Source organism: Capsella rubella, unplaced genomic scaffold, assembly GCF_000375325.1.
Source record: "Capsella rubella cultivar Monte Gargano unplaced genomic scaffold, Caprub1_0 scaffold_7, whole genome shotgun sequence".
In the NCBI taxonomy this organism is placed as follows: Eukaryota; Viridiplantae; Streptophyta; class Magnoliopsida; order Brassicales; family Brassicaceae; genus Capsella; species Capsella rubella.
The window spans coordinates 4,217,006-4,234,316 of NW_006238917.1; the positions used below are offsets into that span (position 1 = coordinate 4,217,006).

At 38.6% G+C, this 17,311-nt stretch overlaps 7 protein-coding genes across 9 annotated transcripts; 3 read left to right on the plus strand and 4 right to left on the minus strand.

Annotated features, from left to right (window-relative positions):
* Window positions 1–1,711: 1,711 nt before the first annotated feature.
* On the minus strand, window positions 1,712–2,859 carry LOC17878671 (cytidine deaminase 7). The gene has a single exon (XM_006285916.2). It carries the CDS (start codon window positions 2,856–2,858, stop codon window positions 1,857–1,859), a length of 1,002 nt encoding a protein of 333 aa, XP_006285978.2. The 5' UTR covers window position 2,859; the 3' UTR covers window positions 1,712–1,856.
* A 1,127-nt stretch (window positions 2,860–3,986) lies between these two features.
* LOC17877382 lies at window positions 3,987–5,981 on the plus strand. Its single transcript, XM_006284076.2, has 8 exons — window positions 3,987–4,389; window positions 4,561–4,628; window positions 4,759–4,906; window positions 5,006–5,086; window positions 5,169–5,255; window positions 5,357–5,442; window positions 5,539–5,659; window positions 5,765–5,981. Exons 1-8 carry the CDS (start codon window positions 4,105–4,107, stop codon window positions 5,840–5,842), a joined length of 954 nt encoding a protein of 317 aa, XP_006284138.1. The 5' UTR covers window positions 3,987–4,104; the 3' UTR covers window positions 5,843–5,981.
* Window positions 5,982–6,455: 474 nt separating this feature from the next.
* Window positions 6,456–8,292, minus strand: LOC17880983 (UPF0725 protein At4g29550). Its single transcript, XM_023778810.1, is given in 6 exon segments — window positions 6,456–7,129; window positions 7,228–7,432; window positions 7,512–7,580; window positions 7,583–7,639; window positions 7,747–7,967; window positions 8,235–8,292. Coding segments are annotated over 5 exon segments (987 nt in total). The 5' UTR covers window positions 7,957–7,967; window positions 8,235–8,292; the 3' UTR covers window positions 6,456–6,683.
* Window positions 8,293–9,245: 953 nt separating this feature from the next.
* LOC111829286 (caricain-like) lies at window positions 9,246–10,224 on the plus strand. Its single transcript, XM_023777992.1, has 4 exons — window positions 9,246–9,323; window positions 9,419–9,491; window positions 9,566–9,960; window positions 10,039–10,224. The coding sequence occupies exons 1-4, from the start codon at window positions 9,246–9,248 to the stop codon at window positions 10,222–10,224; spliced, it is 732 nt and encodes a 243-aa protein (XP_023633760.1).
* A 478-nt stretch (window positions 10,225–10,702) lies between these two features.
* On the plus strand, window positions 10,703–13,120 carry LOC17879113. 3 transcript variants are annotated; one of them, XM_023779404.1, is made up of 3 exons: window positions 10,703–11,033; window positions 11,121–12,451; window positions 12,572–13,120. In XM_023779404.1, the coding sequence occupies exons 1-2, from the start codon at window positions 10,846–10,848 to the stop codon at window positions 12,406–12,408; spliced, it is 1,476 nt and encodes a 491-aa protein (XP_023635172.1). In that variant the 5' UTR covers window positions 10,703–10,845; the 3' UTR covers window positions 12,409–12,451; window positions 12,572–13,120. The 3 variants fall into 3 exon arrangements, with proteins under 3 accessions (XP_023635172.1, XP_023635173.1, XP_006286015.1); XM_023779405.1 differs by having other exon boundaries at window positions 11,121–12,251; XM_006285953.2 differs by having other exon boundaries at window positions 11,121–13,120.
* On the minus strand, window positions 13,119–15,546 carry LOC17879087 (probable acyl-[acyl-carrier-protein]--UDP-N-acetylglucosamine O-acyltransferase, mitochondrial). Its single transcript, XM_006282602.2, has 10 exons — window positions 15,307–15,546; window positions 15,112–15,191; window positions 14,653–14,777; window positions 14,446–14,554; window positions 14,228–14,320; window positions 14,029–14,145; window positions 13,868–13,951; window positions 13,692–13,796; window positions 13,503–13,589; window positions 13,119–13,407 (listed from the first exon to the last, which is right to left on the minus strand). The coding sequence occupies exons 1-10, from the start codon at window positions 15,389–15,391 to the stop codon at window positions 13,288–13,290; spliced, it is 1,005 nt and encodes a 334-aa protein (XP_006282664.1). The 5' UTR covers window positions 15,392–15,546; the 3' UTR covers window positions 13,119–13,287.
* A 78-nt stretch (window positions 15,547–15,624) lies between these two features.
* LOC17879815 (thiamine phosphate phosphatase-like protein) lies at window positions 15,625–17,097 on the minus strand. The gene is made up of 4 exons (XM_006282638.2): window positions 16,828–17,097; window positions 16,616–16,737; window positions 16,331–16,532; window positions 15,625–16,071 (listed from the first exon to the last, which is right to left on the minus strand). Exons 1-4 carry the CDS (start codon window positions 16,963–16,965, stop codon window positions 15,805–15,807), a joined length of 729 nt encoding a protein of 242 aa, XP_006282700.1. The 5' UTR covers window positions 16,966–17,097; the 3' UTR covers window positions 15,625–15,804.
* Window positions 17,098–17,311: the final 214 nt, after the last annotated feature.

The window sequence follows — 17,311 nt, forward strand, 5'->3', positions numbered from 1 at the left end:
ATGGCTTGAAACAGGCTCCTCGGTGCTGGTTTAAAAAGCTTTCTGATTCGCTCTTACGGTTTGGATTTGTGCAATCCTACGATGATTACTCTTTGTTTTCTTACACCAAAAAGGGCATTGATATTCGCGTTTTGATCTATGTTGATGATCTCCTCATTTCTGGTAATGATGCTTCTATGGTTCAGAAGTTTAAAGACTACTTAAGTCGTTGTTTCTCTATGAAGGACTTGGGGAAGCTAAAATATTTTCTTGGCATTGAGGTGAGTCGTGGCTCTGAGGGCATTTTTCTCTCTCAACGAAAATATGCACTTGACATCATTAAGGATAGTGGTGATCTCGGTTCTCGACCAGCTTCTACTCCTTTAGAGCAAAATCATCATCTTGTCACTGATGATGGTCCATTACTTAAGGAGCCACGACAATATCGTCGTCTTGTTGGTCGCTTGTTGTATTTGCTTCATACTCGGCCGGAGCTGTCCTATTCGGTTCATGTGTTGTCGCAATTTATGCAAACTCCGAGAGAAGCTCACATGGATGCTGCGTTACGTGTGGTACGTTATTTGCAAGGTTGTCCCGGTCAAGGGATTTTACTACACTCCACTGTCGATTTAACTTTGGAGGTTTATTGTGATTCGGATTGGAGTACTTGTCCGCTGACTCGTCGTTCTCTCAGTGCTTATGTTGTGTTATTTGGTGGTTCCCCCATTTCTTGGAAAACTAAGAAAAAAAACACAGTTTCTCATTCTTCCGCCGAAGCTGAGTATCGGGCAATGTCATATGCCCTTAAGGAAATCAAATGGCTTCGCAAGTTGTTAAAGGAATTAGGCATCGACCAAGCTGCGCCAGCTCGTTTGTATTGTGATAGTAAAGCGGCTATCCATATTGCCGCCAATCCAGTTTTTCATGAACGTACTAAGCATATAGAGAACGATTGTCATGCTGTTCGTGATGGCATTATTTCTACACAACATGTTCGAACCACGGAGCAACTGGCTGATATTTTCACAAAGGCTCTCGGTCGCGATCAGTTTTATTACATTATGTCCAAGTTGGGCGTTCAAGATCTTCACACTCCAACGTGAGGGGGAGTATTGAGGATAAGTTCGTATATTATGTTATGTTTATCTTCTTATTGTGATAAGGATTAGCAGCCCGAAAGTGTATAGGATTAGGGCTTATTTTAGAGGTCATATCTCTTGTATAAATACACAAGTTCATAAATCAATAAAGTCAAGTTGGTTCGATATCTAATTCTACAAAATGATAGACCTTTATACTTTTGTAATTAGACAAATCTGCTCACATCATTTTTTGCCATTTTTTATGTTCATATATCTAGGGGATATAATACATCATCATACTTTTGTAATTAGACATTTTCAGGGTTTAGAATGAAGTTGTTATACCAATACATATTATGAAAAAAAATCAACTCTTCTATAATTCTGAGATAGTTTTATTGTTCCTCAGTTATGCACATAAAAGACATTTGCCAGTGGCCAATGGTCCCAACCTTGATATGTTTGCAAATGAGACTTTCAAAAAAAAAAAAGAACTCATTAATGGAGATTCATATTCAAAGGCATTTTTTTATAATACTTTTTAGAAAACAATGAAAAAAGCTTTTGTTTACATTTCTGGAAGAGAAGCAACTCACAAATAATATTTGTAAGTTGAAATTTATAAGAGCAAAAGTGATTTTAGATGGTTATGAATATATTATTTTTATTGAAATTACTAAAAGGTAACACGAACGATAAACCCACAAAGATAAAACAGCATAATTATGATTTTATCATATTGACATTATTAAAAGGTTTCATGAACCCAACCAAACATAGCAAAATTATGATAGATTAAAAACGAAACCTAGTGGTCATCAGTTTTTGTCCGAGATCGTCCTTACAATAGAAGACCTTGAAATCGCAGTTGGGATCTGCTATAGTCTCTAAAATCATCTTCGCGGTGCGCTCTTGCCTCACATTGGCAATACTTTTTTCCACCAGCACCGCTCCGACGATCTTATCGAACCCTTTGCCTCGGCCACGAGCCACAAAATCAACCAGCGCAGCTTGTACTGGCCCCAAACTAGGGATAGCCGCCACTGATTCAATGTACCATCCACGGTACACGTTCCCCTCGTTGTCAAGCAGTGCCACTCCCGACGGAGAGTCAGTGTACGGAGAGAACGAACTGTTTGCCGCGGCTAGAGCCCTACACTTCAAATGGGAACAATCTGTTTCTGAGCAGATCTCTCCTTGGACAGGACTCGGGAGGCTCAGGTAGTTATCGCGCTTGTCGAGAAGGAGAGGGGTACCCTTTGGGAGGACCTGGTCCGGGGTTAATCTGTCTGAAAAGAGGCACTTAAGGGTCGTGAATGATGCTTCTACACGCTTTGATCTAGATAGGATTTTGATGTCAGGTGCGTTGCTGATCTCCAAAAGAAACTGGCGGCAGTTTCCGCACGGCGCGCCGATCTCGATGCCGTCGGTAGAGACACCAACGGCTAATTGACGGAGGCCTTCCTCGGAGTTGAGGGCAAGGTTGGTGACGAGGAACTGCGTTGCATGGATGGATTGGTTAAGAGGAAGACCTGGGAAGTCGACATTGACTCCTAAGTAGACCCGACCCGATGATGCGCGCCCAACGGCTCCGACTTTGTACGTAGAGATTGGAGCCCGAGCGAGTGACATCGTCTTTTTGATCAGCATTGGAAGTCTCTTGGGTTCGGTGACGCCTTCTGATGCTGCTTCGTTGGCAGTGTAAACGAACTTGTACGCATCTTTTGCTATAGTCGTGTTTTGAGATTTCATGTTGGGAGGTTGGAAATAAGATTCGAAATTGGGCTTTTCTGCCATTCTCTGGTTTCGGATCGTGTGTTTGATGATATTTTATGTTGAGAGTTGGAAATGAGATGAGAAGTGAGATAACGTGTTTACCTCTTTATATAGATGTGTTTGTGTCTCTGTGCTTATTGAATAATCGTGCATGTTTACGTCATTCGTATAAGCCAAACAAATGAGAATAATACCGTGTGAATTACAAGATAAAATTAAAAGGTGATTGTGACTGCCAAGACTCATGAAATAGTTTTTTAATCAAAGCAGTTAGGTTAATTTTCTTGTTATAAAATGTAATGTCATGAAGAGTAGTAAATATTAAATAAAAAATTATGTAGTGGAGACTAGTAGTCCTTAAAATTTTATTCATAGTAACATTTTAATGGTTTAATTAAATTGTAATATAAAAAATTAAAATGGTTTTTGCGTCAACAACAGACGCAACCTTAAGATGATTAAAAAGGTGATTGTGCCTATGGACTCATTAGCCATCTCATAATTAGGTGTATATGAATGCTTTTTCAAATGGTGTATTTACATCGTAAGTAAAGATACATGCACACGCAATAATATAAATTACATACGAGATTTTGACTGTATTCGTCATCAAGACTAGCCCATGATGACTCATGCATGAACCATTTTTCCAAAACAAATACATGCATGTACGATTTTAAGTATTTAGGATTACTTTAGTAGTCTTAATTAATTAATTAGTCACAAGTTCATGGTATGAATAGTAAAACAAACAAAAATTGGGACAATAGTGTATGAAATTGTGACAATATAAAAACAAGTATACATGGATCGTCACTTGTCTTTGAAATTGAATCTTATTCAGAAATGAGTACTTTGGCTAGATCATTTTGAGTTTTGAACTTGAATTGAATGTATGATTTATTCGAAAAATAAGCTTACACAACTCAAAAATCCAAAGTTCATATGATTTTATTTTCTTAAGTTAAGTCCAGTTAACTTTTTGTGAATTATGGATTGAAACTTTTCACGAAACTTTTCAGGAAGAGAAATAAATGAGAAGAGAAATTTTTGGTTTATTTACAGTTACTCCCCAAAACTTTGTAAAAATAAAGAAAAGCCCCTAACAAAGAGAAACGACCACGTAAGAGTGGTTTGGATCACTAGACTCGAAGCGTCATCTTCATCGATCGATATGTGCGACACATCATCTCATCGTCATGTTGTTCCGTCTTGAAAAGTTCAAACCTTTTTGCAAATCAGACAAAACCCAACAATCTACGAAACAATGTCCAAAACTTGTAATTTTCATAGCCTCAGATCCAATTCTCTGCCTCCGTTTCTCTCCTCCACCGGAAATTCCCGTTTCCTCCGAGCTTACCCTGCTCTCAATCTCCTAACGACTGCTTCGAAACCATTCCACCGTTGCATTCGCGCTTCTTCACGTCGCCGGGTAGTTCTCGGTGGTTTTGGCGGCGTTTCGTTGTGGATGAACAACAACATGTCCGGTACTTTTGGCGGTAAATCTTTCATTGCTTCCGCGAGGCAGACGAATCCTTCTCCCGTCGAACAGGTCTATTTCACTTTCGCTTCAACCAGGGTTTCGATTCAATAGCTTGTTGAAGTTTGTAGCTTTAGGGATTTGGGTTTATCATTGACTCTGGCAATTTAAAAAATCGAAATGTAGGCTAGTTGTTCAAAGTTTGTAGCTTTATGAAATTTGAACCCATTTCCTTGGTTTCAGGCGTTGAATAAGGTGGATTGGCCTGAGACTTTCCCATTTAAAGAAGAAGATTTCCAACGATACGATGAGTAAGATTACAGTTCTAAGGTTTTGTTATAGTCTTACTCTGTTCTGCTCTCTGTAAGGCATAATTGAGTCATAGTTTTGTTTTGAAATATACTGAGGTCTTGTTGACATGTGTCCCAAACTTTCCCTAAGGTCATCTGATTCAACATTCTATGAAGCTCCAAGGTTTGTGACACACATTGATGATCCAGCCATAGCTGCATTGACAAAGTATTACTCCAAGGTTTTGCCTCAGAGCGATACTCCTGGAGTGAGCATACTTGATATGTGTAGCAGTTGGGTATGTACAAACTGCAAATCCTTTTTTAGTGTGTCAATTGTTCTTATTAAGAATCATCTGAAGTTAGATTATTGGCTGTTATGATGTTACATTACATAGGTCAGCCATTATCCAGCAGGATATAAGCAAGAACGAATAGTTGGGATGGGTATGAATGAAGAAGAGCTTAAGCGCAATCCGGTAAAGAACATTCAATATTATGTATTTACTACTTAGAGATGAGGTGGATCATCAGATGATAGGATCTTATTGTCTCTCTCAGGTTCTCACAGAGTACATAGTCCAAGACTTAAATCTCAATCCAAAGCTACCTTTTGAAGACAATTCTTTCCAAGTTATTACCAATGTGGTAAGACCACACTTGCATTCTTTTTAACATCTCTAAAACTTGAATTTTGTAATTGAATCTCAAGCTCTTACAAATTGGTATGTTTCTTGGCATCTGAACAGGTAAGTGTGGATTATCTTACAAAGCCACTTGAAGTTTTTAGGGAAATGAACAGAATCCTCAAGCCCGGAGGACTAGCTCTAATGAGGTTCTCTTTAACCTAAACTCAAATTTTGTGACACAGTAATATTATGCATATTCACATGGTGTCAACCCGCTCATTTCCTCTTATCTTTCTTTGCAGCTTTTCAAACCGTTGCTTCTTTACTAAAGCAATATCGATATGGACATCAACTGGTGACGCAGATCATGCCCTCATTGTTGGATCATACTTTCACTACGCTGGAGGATTCGAATCTCCTCAGGTATTTCTGTATATTTCATCAACACACCTTATTAGAATCCTTTTTAAGAGCATTAATTTCCATGTTTCTTGGTGATGAACTCGTTCCAACTTGTGATCAATCCAGGCTGTTGATATATCTCCAAATCCAGGGCGTTCAGATCCTATGTACGTTGTTTACTCAAGAAAACTCCTGGTGGCTTAATAACATCCAGATCCAAACACTTCATGTATACACATAATCTTTAGACCAAACTGAGATAGAAACCGAGAAAATTAATGTTATTGAAAACAACTTCAGAAATCTTGTTTATAGAATGTGCCATCTCTCAAGATGTGGGAAATTAGGAATACAAACAACCTCTGTTCGAAAACGTCTGGACATTTTAAGCTAACATGTCTCGAACCACCTCTTAACTTCATGACAAAGGTGTGCTGGATCACCATCTGTGTTTTTTCTTACCACAGTTCGGTGATCTTTGATCAGACCACAGGGACTGTAACTAATGTAAAATTTGCATTCCCGGCCTAGCTTTACCTTCGATTCTATGGCTTCATGAGTTTGCACAACGACCTTCTTGATCTCTAAAGGCGTAGCAAACTTAACCTTTATCTGGGAGACAAAAAAAGATAAGTAGCACCAACATGAACTTTTACATATGTAACCAAAAGCTCAGGCATGTAAAAACATCAACCAAATATGCGTACATTCCTTCTTCCAAAACATAAATAAGTCTTTCTTGATTCGTCCCCATGTTTGCTGCCAAATAACCTAGACGACACGGAATCATTTGGCTTCATAAGTAAATCAGATAGAAAATAAAATTTCTCTTAGTGGGTAATTCAATTGATATGAATATTTTGATCAAACAATTTTGGGTTTAACCGTTTCACCCATTAGTAACTTTAAACCAAGACGGTAATTTTGATAGGATCGATTTTTCAGTAGTATATTACATTTGCAACATAAAACAAAATAAAACAGCAAGAATTAAAGATAGCTAACAAATCTCAGGCTGCAAAACTTGTAAGTTAACAGAGCGGCCTCACATATCCTCGAGCCAACATTTAAACTCAAGACAAACATGTCCTGGAATCCCATCGACGGTTCTTCTTACAATGGCTCTGTGATCTTGAGGTGAACCATGAGGAGGATTCAAGCCTCTGAAACAAATGTAGAAGGTCGCATTCCCAGCCTTGAGCTTTTCCTTTGACTCCACAGCTTCACGAGTCTGTACAATGACCTTCTTTATTTGCAGAGGCACACAAGACTCGAGACTTGCCACATGTCCTTGCCACAGCGAGTAAAACGCAGCTTCAGTGTACAGATTAAGCCAGTTGTGTTCTCGGATATCTGATTCTTGCATCTCATAAAACTGATCATGCTCACTGGATGACATCAAAGCATCAAGTGCAACCCACTCAGATAGATTGCCTTTGTATAAATCATCTATTGCTTCGTCATCCCATAGCTTTATTTCATCTCCAGTACCTGTTTACAACATTTTCCAGAATCATCAAGACTACAAATTTACGATGACTACGAAAAAATTTACAACCCAGACCAATCAAAACCACACATGAAGTCACCTTGAATTTTGGGTTTAATTCTACAAACTTCAGCGACTATCCTCAGATCTTCGTCGTTCTTACATTTAGAACTTGTAACACATGTCTGGAAAGTGAAACGTGAATCGTTGGCAGGATCAATAGCTTGGGCAGTTATATGGTAAGTCATAAGCGCACAGAACCTAGAAATATATTTATCAACGTGCACCAACTGAAGGTTTGATCCCTAAAATCAGAGATTGTATAGATGAAGGTCAAAACCCATATGTAGAGAGAAAGAAAGAACACAACAAGTAGTGGGTTACCTTGTGAAGATTGTACCAATGGAGTCCCACTCTAGTACAAATGCCAACCGTGTCATCACGACAGTCCTCTCGTTGTTGAACACATGGAATGAAATATTTGGAGAAATACGTATATTAACATCAAATCCCTACAAAACAATATATTCAGAAACACAAATCTCATTACGAGAAAAACGACCACATCCCAAGCATAAAGACATCAATAACAATTGAGATTAGGTGAAAAAAGATTTACATCGGAGTCCCAAACTTGGTTATAGTACTCTTGCTCCAAAACAGGGTCAACTTCATCATCAGATTCGTCAGTCCATCCAGATGGTGGATTGTAGTGTACAGCGGCATACCATTCTTCTTTCGGTATAAAACCGGAACTAATTACCGGATCATACGAAGAAGACACGGTGGTCTCTTCAACTTGCGGTGGTTCGGGTTCGAGTGCTACCATATCCTAAAACTCTACATGACAGGAAACATATGTGGGTCGTCAGCAGTATTGACAACACAAAACCCTGATATACACATTTTATAATGGCTAAAAATGTATCAATCAAATCACATGAGGAGGAACAACTGAAATTTTGAAAATCCATATATAAAAAGAACCATAGACGAAGATTTGCAAACTCCTAAACAATTTCAGCCAATAAGAAGTTAGATCTACGATGGCTAAGATAAAAGCGAACAGAGACAAGTAGAAGAAGAAATTGAGAAATCGTCGCGAACCTGGTAATCGTCTTCTTCGTCGATTTTGCTTGCGGGATGGCAACGGAGGAGAACAAGTAGAAGATATTGAAAAATTATTATTGGGTTTTGCATAAATAAATTATCAAAATTTGATATACTAAATTTAACCAAATCAGGCCTCAAGCTTTGGGTTTACAGCAACATAAAGCCTAAGAAAGGCCCATCAGAGTCCCATTATAAACGATTGCTTTACGCCGTCGTCTATAACTTTATATCGGTAACGGTAAGCCAGATCATTCGGTTTAGATTTCCACAATAAGGAAGTTATGAGTCAAATATATATAAGTTTGAGAATGCAGGGTTACTTGAGTAAAAACAAAACTATTCAATTAAAACTCTATACATTTCATACATATATGGAAATTGTACCCAATCTTCAATTCCCGCTTGTTGTAACGTCTTCTTCTTCTTTTTCAATCTTTTTTCTCTCCCTTTCTTTGCATTCCGTGTACAGCAAGTATAGCAAACGTACGTAACAGTTAGGTTTAGCCAGCGTAGTGTAGTGAAACAATTGGATCCCATCTCTTCTTTCTTTCTTTCTTTCTTTCTTTCTTTGGTATGTTCTGTTCTGAGCAGGGATCCTAGGTTATTGTGGAATTGATCGGGTTTAGAAGAATTGAAACTAAACTTCCTTACAGTTTGAGTCAGATTAATGGATTCTACTAATACTTGGCTTATGTAGTAGCGTTTATCTTGTTTTTGGTTTCCGTTTTGTGGGTGGGTGTGTTAGAATTTAGAAACAACAACCCTCTGTAAATCAAGATTCATGGTTTCTGACTTTTTCTCTATCCGCAGGAGAACAAGCAAAAATGTAAACCCAAAGTAAGTGAATCCATAAGACTGAGAAAAACTGATAAAAATACCTTATACTGATTGTAGTCGAAACATGGTTCCTTGTTTGAACAGGAACTGTTAGCGGTATCTCGAGCAAATGTGCAGCTTCTTTCTTACATTTTCGAGATCATACCAGTTGGTATATTGTCGCAAATAATGGCAACAACTCCTAAATCTGGCATCAAGGTTGAGGAGGTATGCGAAGCAGTATATGCACGCTGGCGTGTATCACAGGTAATGGCATGGACCTTACTACCTTTCATTCGTTTTCAATTATATGTAAGGTTTATGCCAACTTAAAAGGAAAGACTTTCTCCTCACTATTTCAGCGTGTCCCGAATAGCCTATTAGCTACGGATTGGGAGGAAAAAATGTGTCACATGAGAGATCAAGGACCCTGCGGTAAAAGCTCTTTTCAAGTTTACACGTACATATTTGCTTAAGGAAAACTTCATGATCACTTTTTCACCTCGCAGAGACATGCTGGGCAGTAGTGGCATCGGAGCTTATTAGTGCCTTGCTCTTTATTGAGGGCATAGACAAGGAATACACAGAGTACTCAATCCAAGAACTAGTTGACTTTGCTAATCCGTCTAAAGCAACAAAGAGGCGCTCAGGCCACCATTGTTACACTCTAAGCATAGGGAAAGGTTTAGACTATGTACTCAAACATGGACTTCAAAAGGCAATCCATAGGAAATATGTAAGGTGTAGACAAAAGTCTGAGATACCAGCACGTTCTACAGTTGATCTAGCACACATAGATCGGGTGGATAGGTTATCATTGGATGAAGCACTTATCAGACTTGAGAAACAACCCATTGGAGCATCCCTCTACATATTCATGCCTGATTACAAGTTAACTAAAGGGGTATGTATACATATCTGTATTTATTGAAGTTGGTACTATTAAACTCTATGTGATTCTGAAAACATACTGATGAAACAGGGCGTTTATCGTGGCCCCATGGACAAGGAATCTAAACTAAAAGGAGTTCATGCTGTTTCCATACTTGGTGTGGTAGAAGACAAAGGAGAAATGTGTTTCAAGGTGAAATCAACCCACGGTAATAGGGTAGGAGTGGATGGGTACCTCAAAGTTTCGATGGAGACTATGTTGGGTTCAAATTCCTAGAGAGGGTATGCTTCCTGATGGTAAATTTGAGAAACCGACGCCTTTGATCCATAGCTTCTGCTGTCCAACAATTCTTCCTAAAGCTAAAGAAGAGTCTAGCTCAACGCAATGCAATGCAACCAAGGTCGGTAAGTGTTTTTTCTTCTTTCTGTTACTTTTTTTCCTTTATAAGTTTAGATGAAGGATGTTGGTGTATGGTGTTGTTTGAAATTCTAACGCATTTTCATCCTTCAAAATTCAGGGGAATGACGCCAAGTAAATATGGTGAGATACTACCTAATGGCTGGAGAGTTTGAGAGAGACAAGAAAGGAAACAAAATTTGTCTTTTGTATAGTTTAAAGTTTAAACTAGACCTAGGTATCCGGTTTTCAACCAAACCTTTATTGGTTAAAAGAAGTTGTGTAGGTCAAACAAAAAAAAAGAACCCAATTTCCCATCCTCAACATTGAACTAAAAACTACTCTGTGATAGTTCTGAATTTCTGATTAAGCCAAACAAATGTACCGCTCATTCCTAGATTTACTTACCCTTGTAATTGTACTCTTCCCGCGCATTTTTGAGACAATATCGTTTTAGTTTTCTCGGCTACGGTTCGGTTTGAGTCAGAGAGGGAACACAAAATGGAGGAGTGGATCCCCCTGTTCGACATTTTCTTGAATAGTTCCATCCCGGAAACCGAGGCTTCGCTGTGGCTAGACCAGGCTTCTAACTCTTCTTCTTCCTCTGCCGCGGCGCCGATCAACCGGAGCTCTTTTGTTTCGCTGCTCAAGACACAGTGCGATCAGAATTCATCTCCGGCGACGAACAAGTAAAGACCTGACTTTCCATTTGCTTTTTCTCTATGTTTTGGACTGATTTGTGTAGCTGATAAAATTGTTTATTTTCTTTTCGTCAGGCTTCTTTTCATTGAGACATTACCTAACATTGTTCAGTCAAAGATTCTATCTTTCCTTCTTCTCGAGTATCAGAGGTTTCGCGTTAGTGATTTGTTTTGGCTGGCTAGAGAAATGTTGCGAGGTGGTAGTGGTAAAGTTGTTGATTTCTGGGTACAGAGAGATGCACAGAACCTGCTCGACAGAATTCCTAAACCAAAGTTTGATTGGGTATCTCATCTAGATTTGGATTCGGCTGATGACGATAGCTTTAGGGAGGAATTTGACTCTGTACCTGATTGGCTCAGTGAGAAGGCTGCTTCTACTGGTACAATTCTTCCATGGCTTCCTGTATCATTCGATGATGTTGATTCAGAAATGGTGGTTGTTGATTCTTGGAACGGAGAGGAGATAAGTCTCATCAAAGTGAATATGGAAGAAGATCACCGAGAAGTTGTGGATAACACTGATCATATCATGAATGTTGGGTTACAGGCTGATGATTATGAAATGGCGGCGAATCTTAGAGTTCAGATTACTAGCTCTGAGTCTACTTCTGAAGTTTTAACCTTGTGTGATGAAATTCGGAGACTTAGTTTGGGGAAGGGTAGGGACTCTTTCCGAGTTTTGGCTTTGATTGAACCTTGGAATGCAGATGATGAGACTGCTGCAGTTTTACTTTCGAATTTGCATAGTGGAAATGAGGTAGATGAGCTTGGTTGGCCAAGTCAGGTTCTATGTTCCATCGTGCTTCCCAAGTTTTTGTCTCTTGAGAAATCTGCCTCTCGTGTGTTGATGTTTGCAACAATCGAGTTTTGCAAGATCCACCAAAGAGCAGCTGAGTATGCGTTGGTGTTCCCGTTGATATTCAGGAAAAAAGGGTTAAACAACTTCGTTTGTGAGGTGATTTCAAGGGTTTTGAAAGAATGCTTGCACTTGGGTCATATTTCTGGTTTTTGCCAGAAGTTACTTTGTGGAAGAACAGAAGAGAGGAGGTTTATGTTCCTTCCCTGTCACCGAGATCTTATATCTGAAGAACTAACATGGAATGAATCTCTGTTTATCCTTTTCCAGAACATCTTGATCCATGGCGTCCCTTTAACTCAAGATTCCGTTGATTGTCTTGTTTCTAAGGTTCAGGAATTGGCTGAAAGGTATTCCAAATCTCTAAAATTTGGAAACTTTTTGCTACATTTTATTGCCAAGTGTGCTCCGATGCTACAGGCTCAGAAGTATCAGTTGATCGAATCCGTAAAGTGCACTAACAGTCTAGTTACAAAATCTATCTTATCGAAGCTCAACGCCCTGTAGTTCCTATAGTATAGTCTGTTCTGGTATATACTGTTCTTCTATGGTGAGTTGAGCATTCATATGGGAGCAGATTTAGGACTGAACAAAACATAATTTTTGATTAAGCGTTATGAAGGCTTATCTCAGTCAAAATTTTCGTTTTGTTGGAACAACATGGTGACAGGTATGAACAGAGTAAATGAAGATTATTCCGCTGATCAATTAGTAAAGCAGACATGCCTTGTAAGGGACACAAGATTACAAGACCTAAAGAAAAGGAGAATTTGATGGGTAATTCGTAGCAATTTATGTCTAGATAGTTCCTAGACTAACTCTACACTTCTCCATGGTTTGACATCTGGAGCATGTCTTGTCTCTGAATTCGGTGGTTAAAGAGCTCTGAAAATGGCTATTGACACTCTATGAGTCTAAAGAGGATTATTAACAAACATACTCAAGTTCAGTTCATTTTTCCTAAAACGAAAAAAGTGAGAAACGATATCATCAAACAGTCCCCTGCTGTGTACAGATATGGTGAGACCAGAAAAGTGAATCGTACCAAGATCACCGATAGACATGAGATTGCGATCTAGATCAGCCACGAATATGAGCTGTAATTTTTTTTTGTAGGAACACCTTATTTTGTCTTTTTCTTTGCTCATGTAAGTAGCACATCTTCAGTGTATTGTAATTATACCAAAGTGACCAACCCAAATGAGATTTCCTTCCACTATTTTTGTATGGGTCATTTTATAACGACAAGTGAATATAAGAATGTTATGCGATTAGTCAAAGCTACATAACAGGCTATTACAGATCCAATGGAAGAAATGGTGTCGAGCATAATTATAAGCCATTGCTAATCAATGGATGCCTAGGCGAAGTCTCTTAGATTGAAACTCAGGAATCAAGCCATTGCCTAAATTTGCATATCCCACGGCGAGTTTCTGTGAAAGAATCTCGGATTGACTGCAACATTGCGGATACTGCAGGAACGCTATATAGCTCTTGGTCTTGTTCCTGAATTAAGCATCAAATACAACATGTTCATATGTTTCTGCACTATATCCACAGGAAAGAAGATAGTGTAGAGAGTATAAATTGATTACACTTACCAACTTCGTGAGACGCTCTTCAAGACTTAACGAAACTGTTTCGGTAGACATGAATATCTTACGATAGGCTGCTCTTAAGCTCTTCACCTACCAATGCCATAAACAACCATGATTTTTTACTTTGAAACATTCCAAAGCGATATACAGTTTCTCATTTCAAAAGACTCGACTCTGGGACACATTACAAACCTCTGACATGGTAAATCCGTTTCGTTTTAGTCCCTCCAGATTCAAACCGCGAAGCTCGGCTCTCTCTCCAGTCACCATCATGTACTTTGGAACATCTTGTGAAACCTATATGTAACCGTACCAGTGAGTAACTGTTACAAAGGTGGGCTTTTGAGAGGTATCAGAGGAAAACATACCACAGATCCACCACCAATGAAAGCAAAGGAGCCAATATGACAGAACTGGTGGATGACCGTAGCTCCTGCTGTGTGTGTATAGTCCTAAATTCACAACGTAAACCAAATGAAACGATGCCGCTGAATCCAGGTTTAGATTATAGACAAAAGGAAGGTCTTACTTCTACTGTCACATGGCCAGCAAGAAGGGTATTGTTGGCAAATATGTTGCGGTCACCAATCTTGCAATCATGGGCAATATGACAAGAACCCATGATTAGATTGTTGTCACCAATAACCTGTTCAATTAATAACCATAACTTAGAGCATGATAAAACCTCTTGGAACTTCAATGATATAAGTCGATGGCCAGTTGCATACCGTTTTATCACTGGGCTTTGATGACCTGTGAATTGAGCAGAACTCCCTAATTTCATTGTTGTTACCGATGCAAAGAAAACATTCATCCCCATTCTAAAAGAAGAAAACAAGGTATGAAATCTTGATGGATATTGGTTTCTAGTCTCCAACTAGGATGAGATTAAGACGATAGCAATTGAAAAAGGGAATATGATGTAGTCTCTCTCTCACACACACACCTTGTACTTCAAGTCTTGACATTTAACCCCAACCACGGCGTGGTGACCAATGATGTTATTGCATCCTAAGACTGTATATCCAGGTAGCTCATCACCAACAACAGCACCACTGGCTGACAAAAATTCCAGGCAGACACATAGCAAACAGCAACTGATATAAAAACAATAGAGAAAAACACTATATTACAGAATTGAAAGGGATTTTACGTCATGAGAACACAAGATTCCCCCAACTCAGTGTTTCCAAAGATATGGCTAGAAGGATAGAGTATGCAGCCATTGCCTAGCTTCACTGAAGAGCCAATTGTACAGTATGGACCAACTGAAACTCCCTGTTAGAAAAAAGGAAACAACATTTGTCTGGTTAACCAATGTCAAGAAAAACAACATTTTATGTTAGTCAAGGAAGCTCTAATAATCACTAAGCTCAAATCTCAAACAAAGCATCTCACTTTGACCAGATTTCATCAAATTCAACTTGTTTCCAAAAGCTAAAAAAAAGAAGAATAATACTTTTCGAGCGTTAAGCTATTCCAGTCTTCTAGATGATCAGAGAAGAAGCTTAAACCCAAACTAGTTTAGAGCAAAATCCAAATTCACCAAAGTGGAAGGTTTTTAATAAACGACTCAGAGACCCAAAGCAATGTCTAACAAGACGAAGCAAACCTTGCCAATCACAGCACTTGGGTGAACATCAGCACTTGGGTGTATCAAGACTTCAGAATCTCTCGAATCTTCACGAGAATCTGCTCCAAACCAGACAATGACTCACAGCTTAGAGTAGCGATATATAATTTCTGGTAATCATGGCCACATAAAGTACAAGCGGGAAAAGAGAGAGAGAGAGAGAAAGAGATATACAGGAGAGACTAGAAGAGAGTCTGCGGATGGTGGAACTGAAGAGAGGAGATAGAAGCTTCTCCCGAGCTTTAAGGAGAGATATCATGGCGGGCTACGTAGAGCAAAACCAAACAGCCTCTTCCGATTCATACATGGTGTTCGACGAAATGCCTCAATGAAAGATAACCATTATGAAATCACGCACGTGCCCAAGGATTTTGCACGTGGCTGAGCTTTTTATTAGTTTTTGGACCTTTGGTAAAGCTATCTTATGTAGAACTTGGGTGACTAGTTGAAAATTTTCAAACAGTTGCTTTCGTTTTGAAATATAAAATCGAATAAGCTTAAATACAATCCATTATTTTCCTGGTAGCTTGAGTTTAAGAGATGGCAGTGATTAATATTCATCACCATGAGACTAAACAATTCCTACATCAATCAAGTGAAGAGGAACATATACATGTGTTTTCATCACACTTGCATCAATTATAAACACTTTTTGACTCACAAAGACTAGTTTTATGAATCTTCTTCTTGTGTTATTGTGCTGACAAGTTGCATAAGAATTCTCTGTTGTTCCTCTGCATTGCTCCATTCTTTGACCTCTGCTTTGATCAGTAAGGAATTGTCTGAAATCTTCTTCCATAGCGGATAATTCGTTCTCGGCATCACAAAATCGCATTCTCTCAGCTTCAATGTCGGACAAAAGTCACCTCCTCCATCTCCAAGGTAGATAAAAATTTGATCACTGGGACAAGAAGCACGTATATGATCCATCACTAGACCCTGAAGACCATGAACATTGACTAGTCAAAATCTTAAAAAAACTGGATCATGTAATAACCATCTATTTCAAGGTTTTCTTAAAAGCTTAACAAAGTACAAGTCTTTCCATACCAGGACAAATAACTTTAGAATCGAAATTTTGAGCTTATGAACTGAAACTAATCTCAAATCCCAATGGACAATTCAAACTTCAGAACAAAAACTAGCAATTCTATTTAGGCAGACATGGATGCTTATATTGTTTACAAAGATATAGTACCTTGCATAAATTAGAAGGGCAGAAATTACAGCTATGTGGAGGCAATGCATCACTATGGTATGGCAAGATCCTCAACTTTCCAATTTCATCAACAGAACTTTGATTTGTGTAAATCTCAGAAAAGCAATCCAACAAATCATGCTGCTCCAATATCTTCTCAATGAAAAAATGATTTGCATCACTCACAATCTTTAAATCACATCTGCATTTGAAACAAACAACATTCAACAAAAGTAACATAAGAAGCTGAGAGACCATCTAAGTGAAACTAATCATTGTTCATACCCTAAAGATTTGGCTGATTTGATAGCTTCAATAATCTGAGAATCAATTGGCATTTTCTTCAAACAAGCTTCAATATCTTCAATCGATCTACCTTGTGAATGTAGCTCCATCATCATCCTATCCTTTCCAATATCCAATTTAAAAACAAAATTTCAAAAAAAAATCTAAATTTCTCACATCATAAGAAGAGTATGCTTTAATAAATGAAATACCATAAGACGATTCCAAGGTAAAGTGAAACGGAGCTGATGGAAGATCTCAGTGAGTCCCATTTCGGTGACAACCCAGTTATCACTATCTCCGTCGATCAAAGTCCGATCGAAGTCAAATATAATCACGATCTTTGCCATTTCTGTAGATCTAACGCAACGCCGGGAGCTCAGCTTCTCGCCGTCGCTCGCTGCAAATCACTTCTCCTCTTTCCTAATTGGTCCGACGATGACAAATCCAATTCTCCGACGACGCCATGAAAACAATACATTTGAGTCATCCAATCATATTTAAACAATGGGCCTTATTGGCTTATCTTACGTCAAGCCCATTATGTGGTCTAAGGCTTAAGTGGACTCAGGTTCGTGTCAGCATTCCAATAACCAATGAGATTGCAGGAAACACGTTAACAAGCGTAATATCAAAAAAGTGAAAAACAATATTTCTCGGCAAAGATAAATCTTAAAACCCACGATCTTATTATAT

Excerpts from the sequence above, each read along its gene's own strand:
- LOC17877382 (XM_006284076.2), top strand. The coding sequence starts at position 4,105 with ATGTCCAAAACTTGTAATTTTCATAGCCTCAGATCCAATTCTCTGCCT. Across the intron at positions 4,390-4,560 it reads ATCCTTCTCCCGTCGAACAG|GCGTTGAATAAGGTGGATTG; the intron begins GTCTATTTCACT and ends CCTTGGTTTCAG. Across the intron at positions 5,256-5,356 it reads TCCAAGTTATTACCAATGTG|GTAAGTGTGGATTATCTTAC; the intron begins GTAAGACCACAC and ends GCATCTGAACAG.
- LOC17879113 (XM_006285953.2), top strand. The coding sequence starts at position 10,846 with ATGGAGGAGTGGATCCCCCTGTTCGACATTTTCTTGAATAGTTCCATC. Across the intron at positions 11,034-11,120 it reads TCATCTCCGGCGACGAACAA|GCTTCTTTTCATTGAGACAT; the intron begins GTAAAGACCTGA and ends TCTTTTCGTCAG.
- LOC17878671 (XM_006285916.2), bottom strand. The coding sequence starts at position 2,858 with ATGGCAGAAAAGCCCAATTTCGAATCTTATTTCCAACCTCCCAACATG.
- LOC17879815 (XM_006282638.2), bottom strand. The coding sequence starts at position 16,965 with ATGGCAAAGATCGTGATTATATTTGACTTCGATCGGACTTTGATCGAC. Across the intron at positions 16,738-16,827 it reads TACCTTGGAATCGTCTTATG|GATAGGATGATGATGGAGCT; the intron begins GTATTTCATTTA and ends GATATTGGAAAG. Across the intron at positions 16,072-16,330 it reads GCCCTTCTAATTTATGCAAG|GGTCTAGTGATGGATCATAT; the intron begins GTACTATATCTT and ends CATGGTCTTCAG.
- LOC111829286 (XM_023777992.1), top strand. The coding sequence starts at position 9,246 with ATGGCAACAACTCCTAAATCTGGCATCAAGGTTGAGGAGGTATGCGAA. Across the intron at positions 9,324-9,418 it reads CACGCTGGCGTGTATCACAG|CGTGTCCCGAATAGCCTATT; the intron begins GTAATGGCATGG and ends TCACTATTTCAG. Across the intron at positions 9,961-10,038 it reads ATTACAAGTTAACTAAAGGG|GGCGTTTATCGTGGCCCCAT; the intron begins GTATGTATACAT and ends CTGATGAAACAG.
- LOC17879087 (XM_006282602.2), bottom strand. The coding sequence starts at position 15,391 with ATGATATCTCTCCTTAAAGCTCGGGAGAAGCTTCTATCTCCTCTCTTC. Across the intron at positions 15,192-15,306 it reads ACTCTCTTCTAGTCTCTCCT|ATTCTCGTGAAGATTCGAGA; the intron begins GTATATCTCTTT and ends GGTTTGGAGCAG. Across the intron at positions 13,590-13,691 it reads ACGGATTTACCATGTCAGAG|GTGAAGAGCTTAAGAGCAGC; the intron begins GTTTGTAATGTG and ends TGGCATTGGTAG.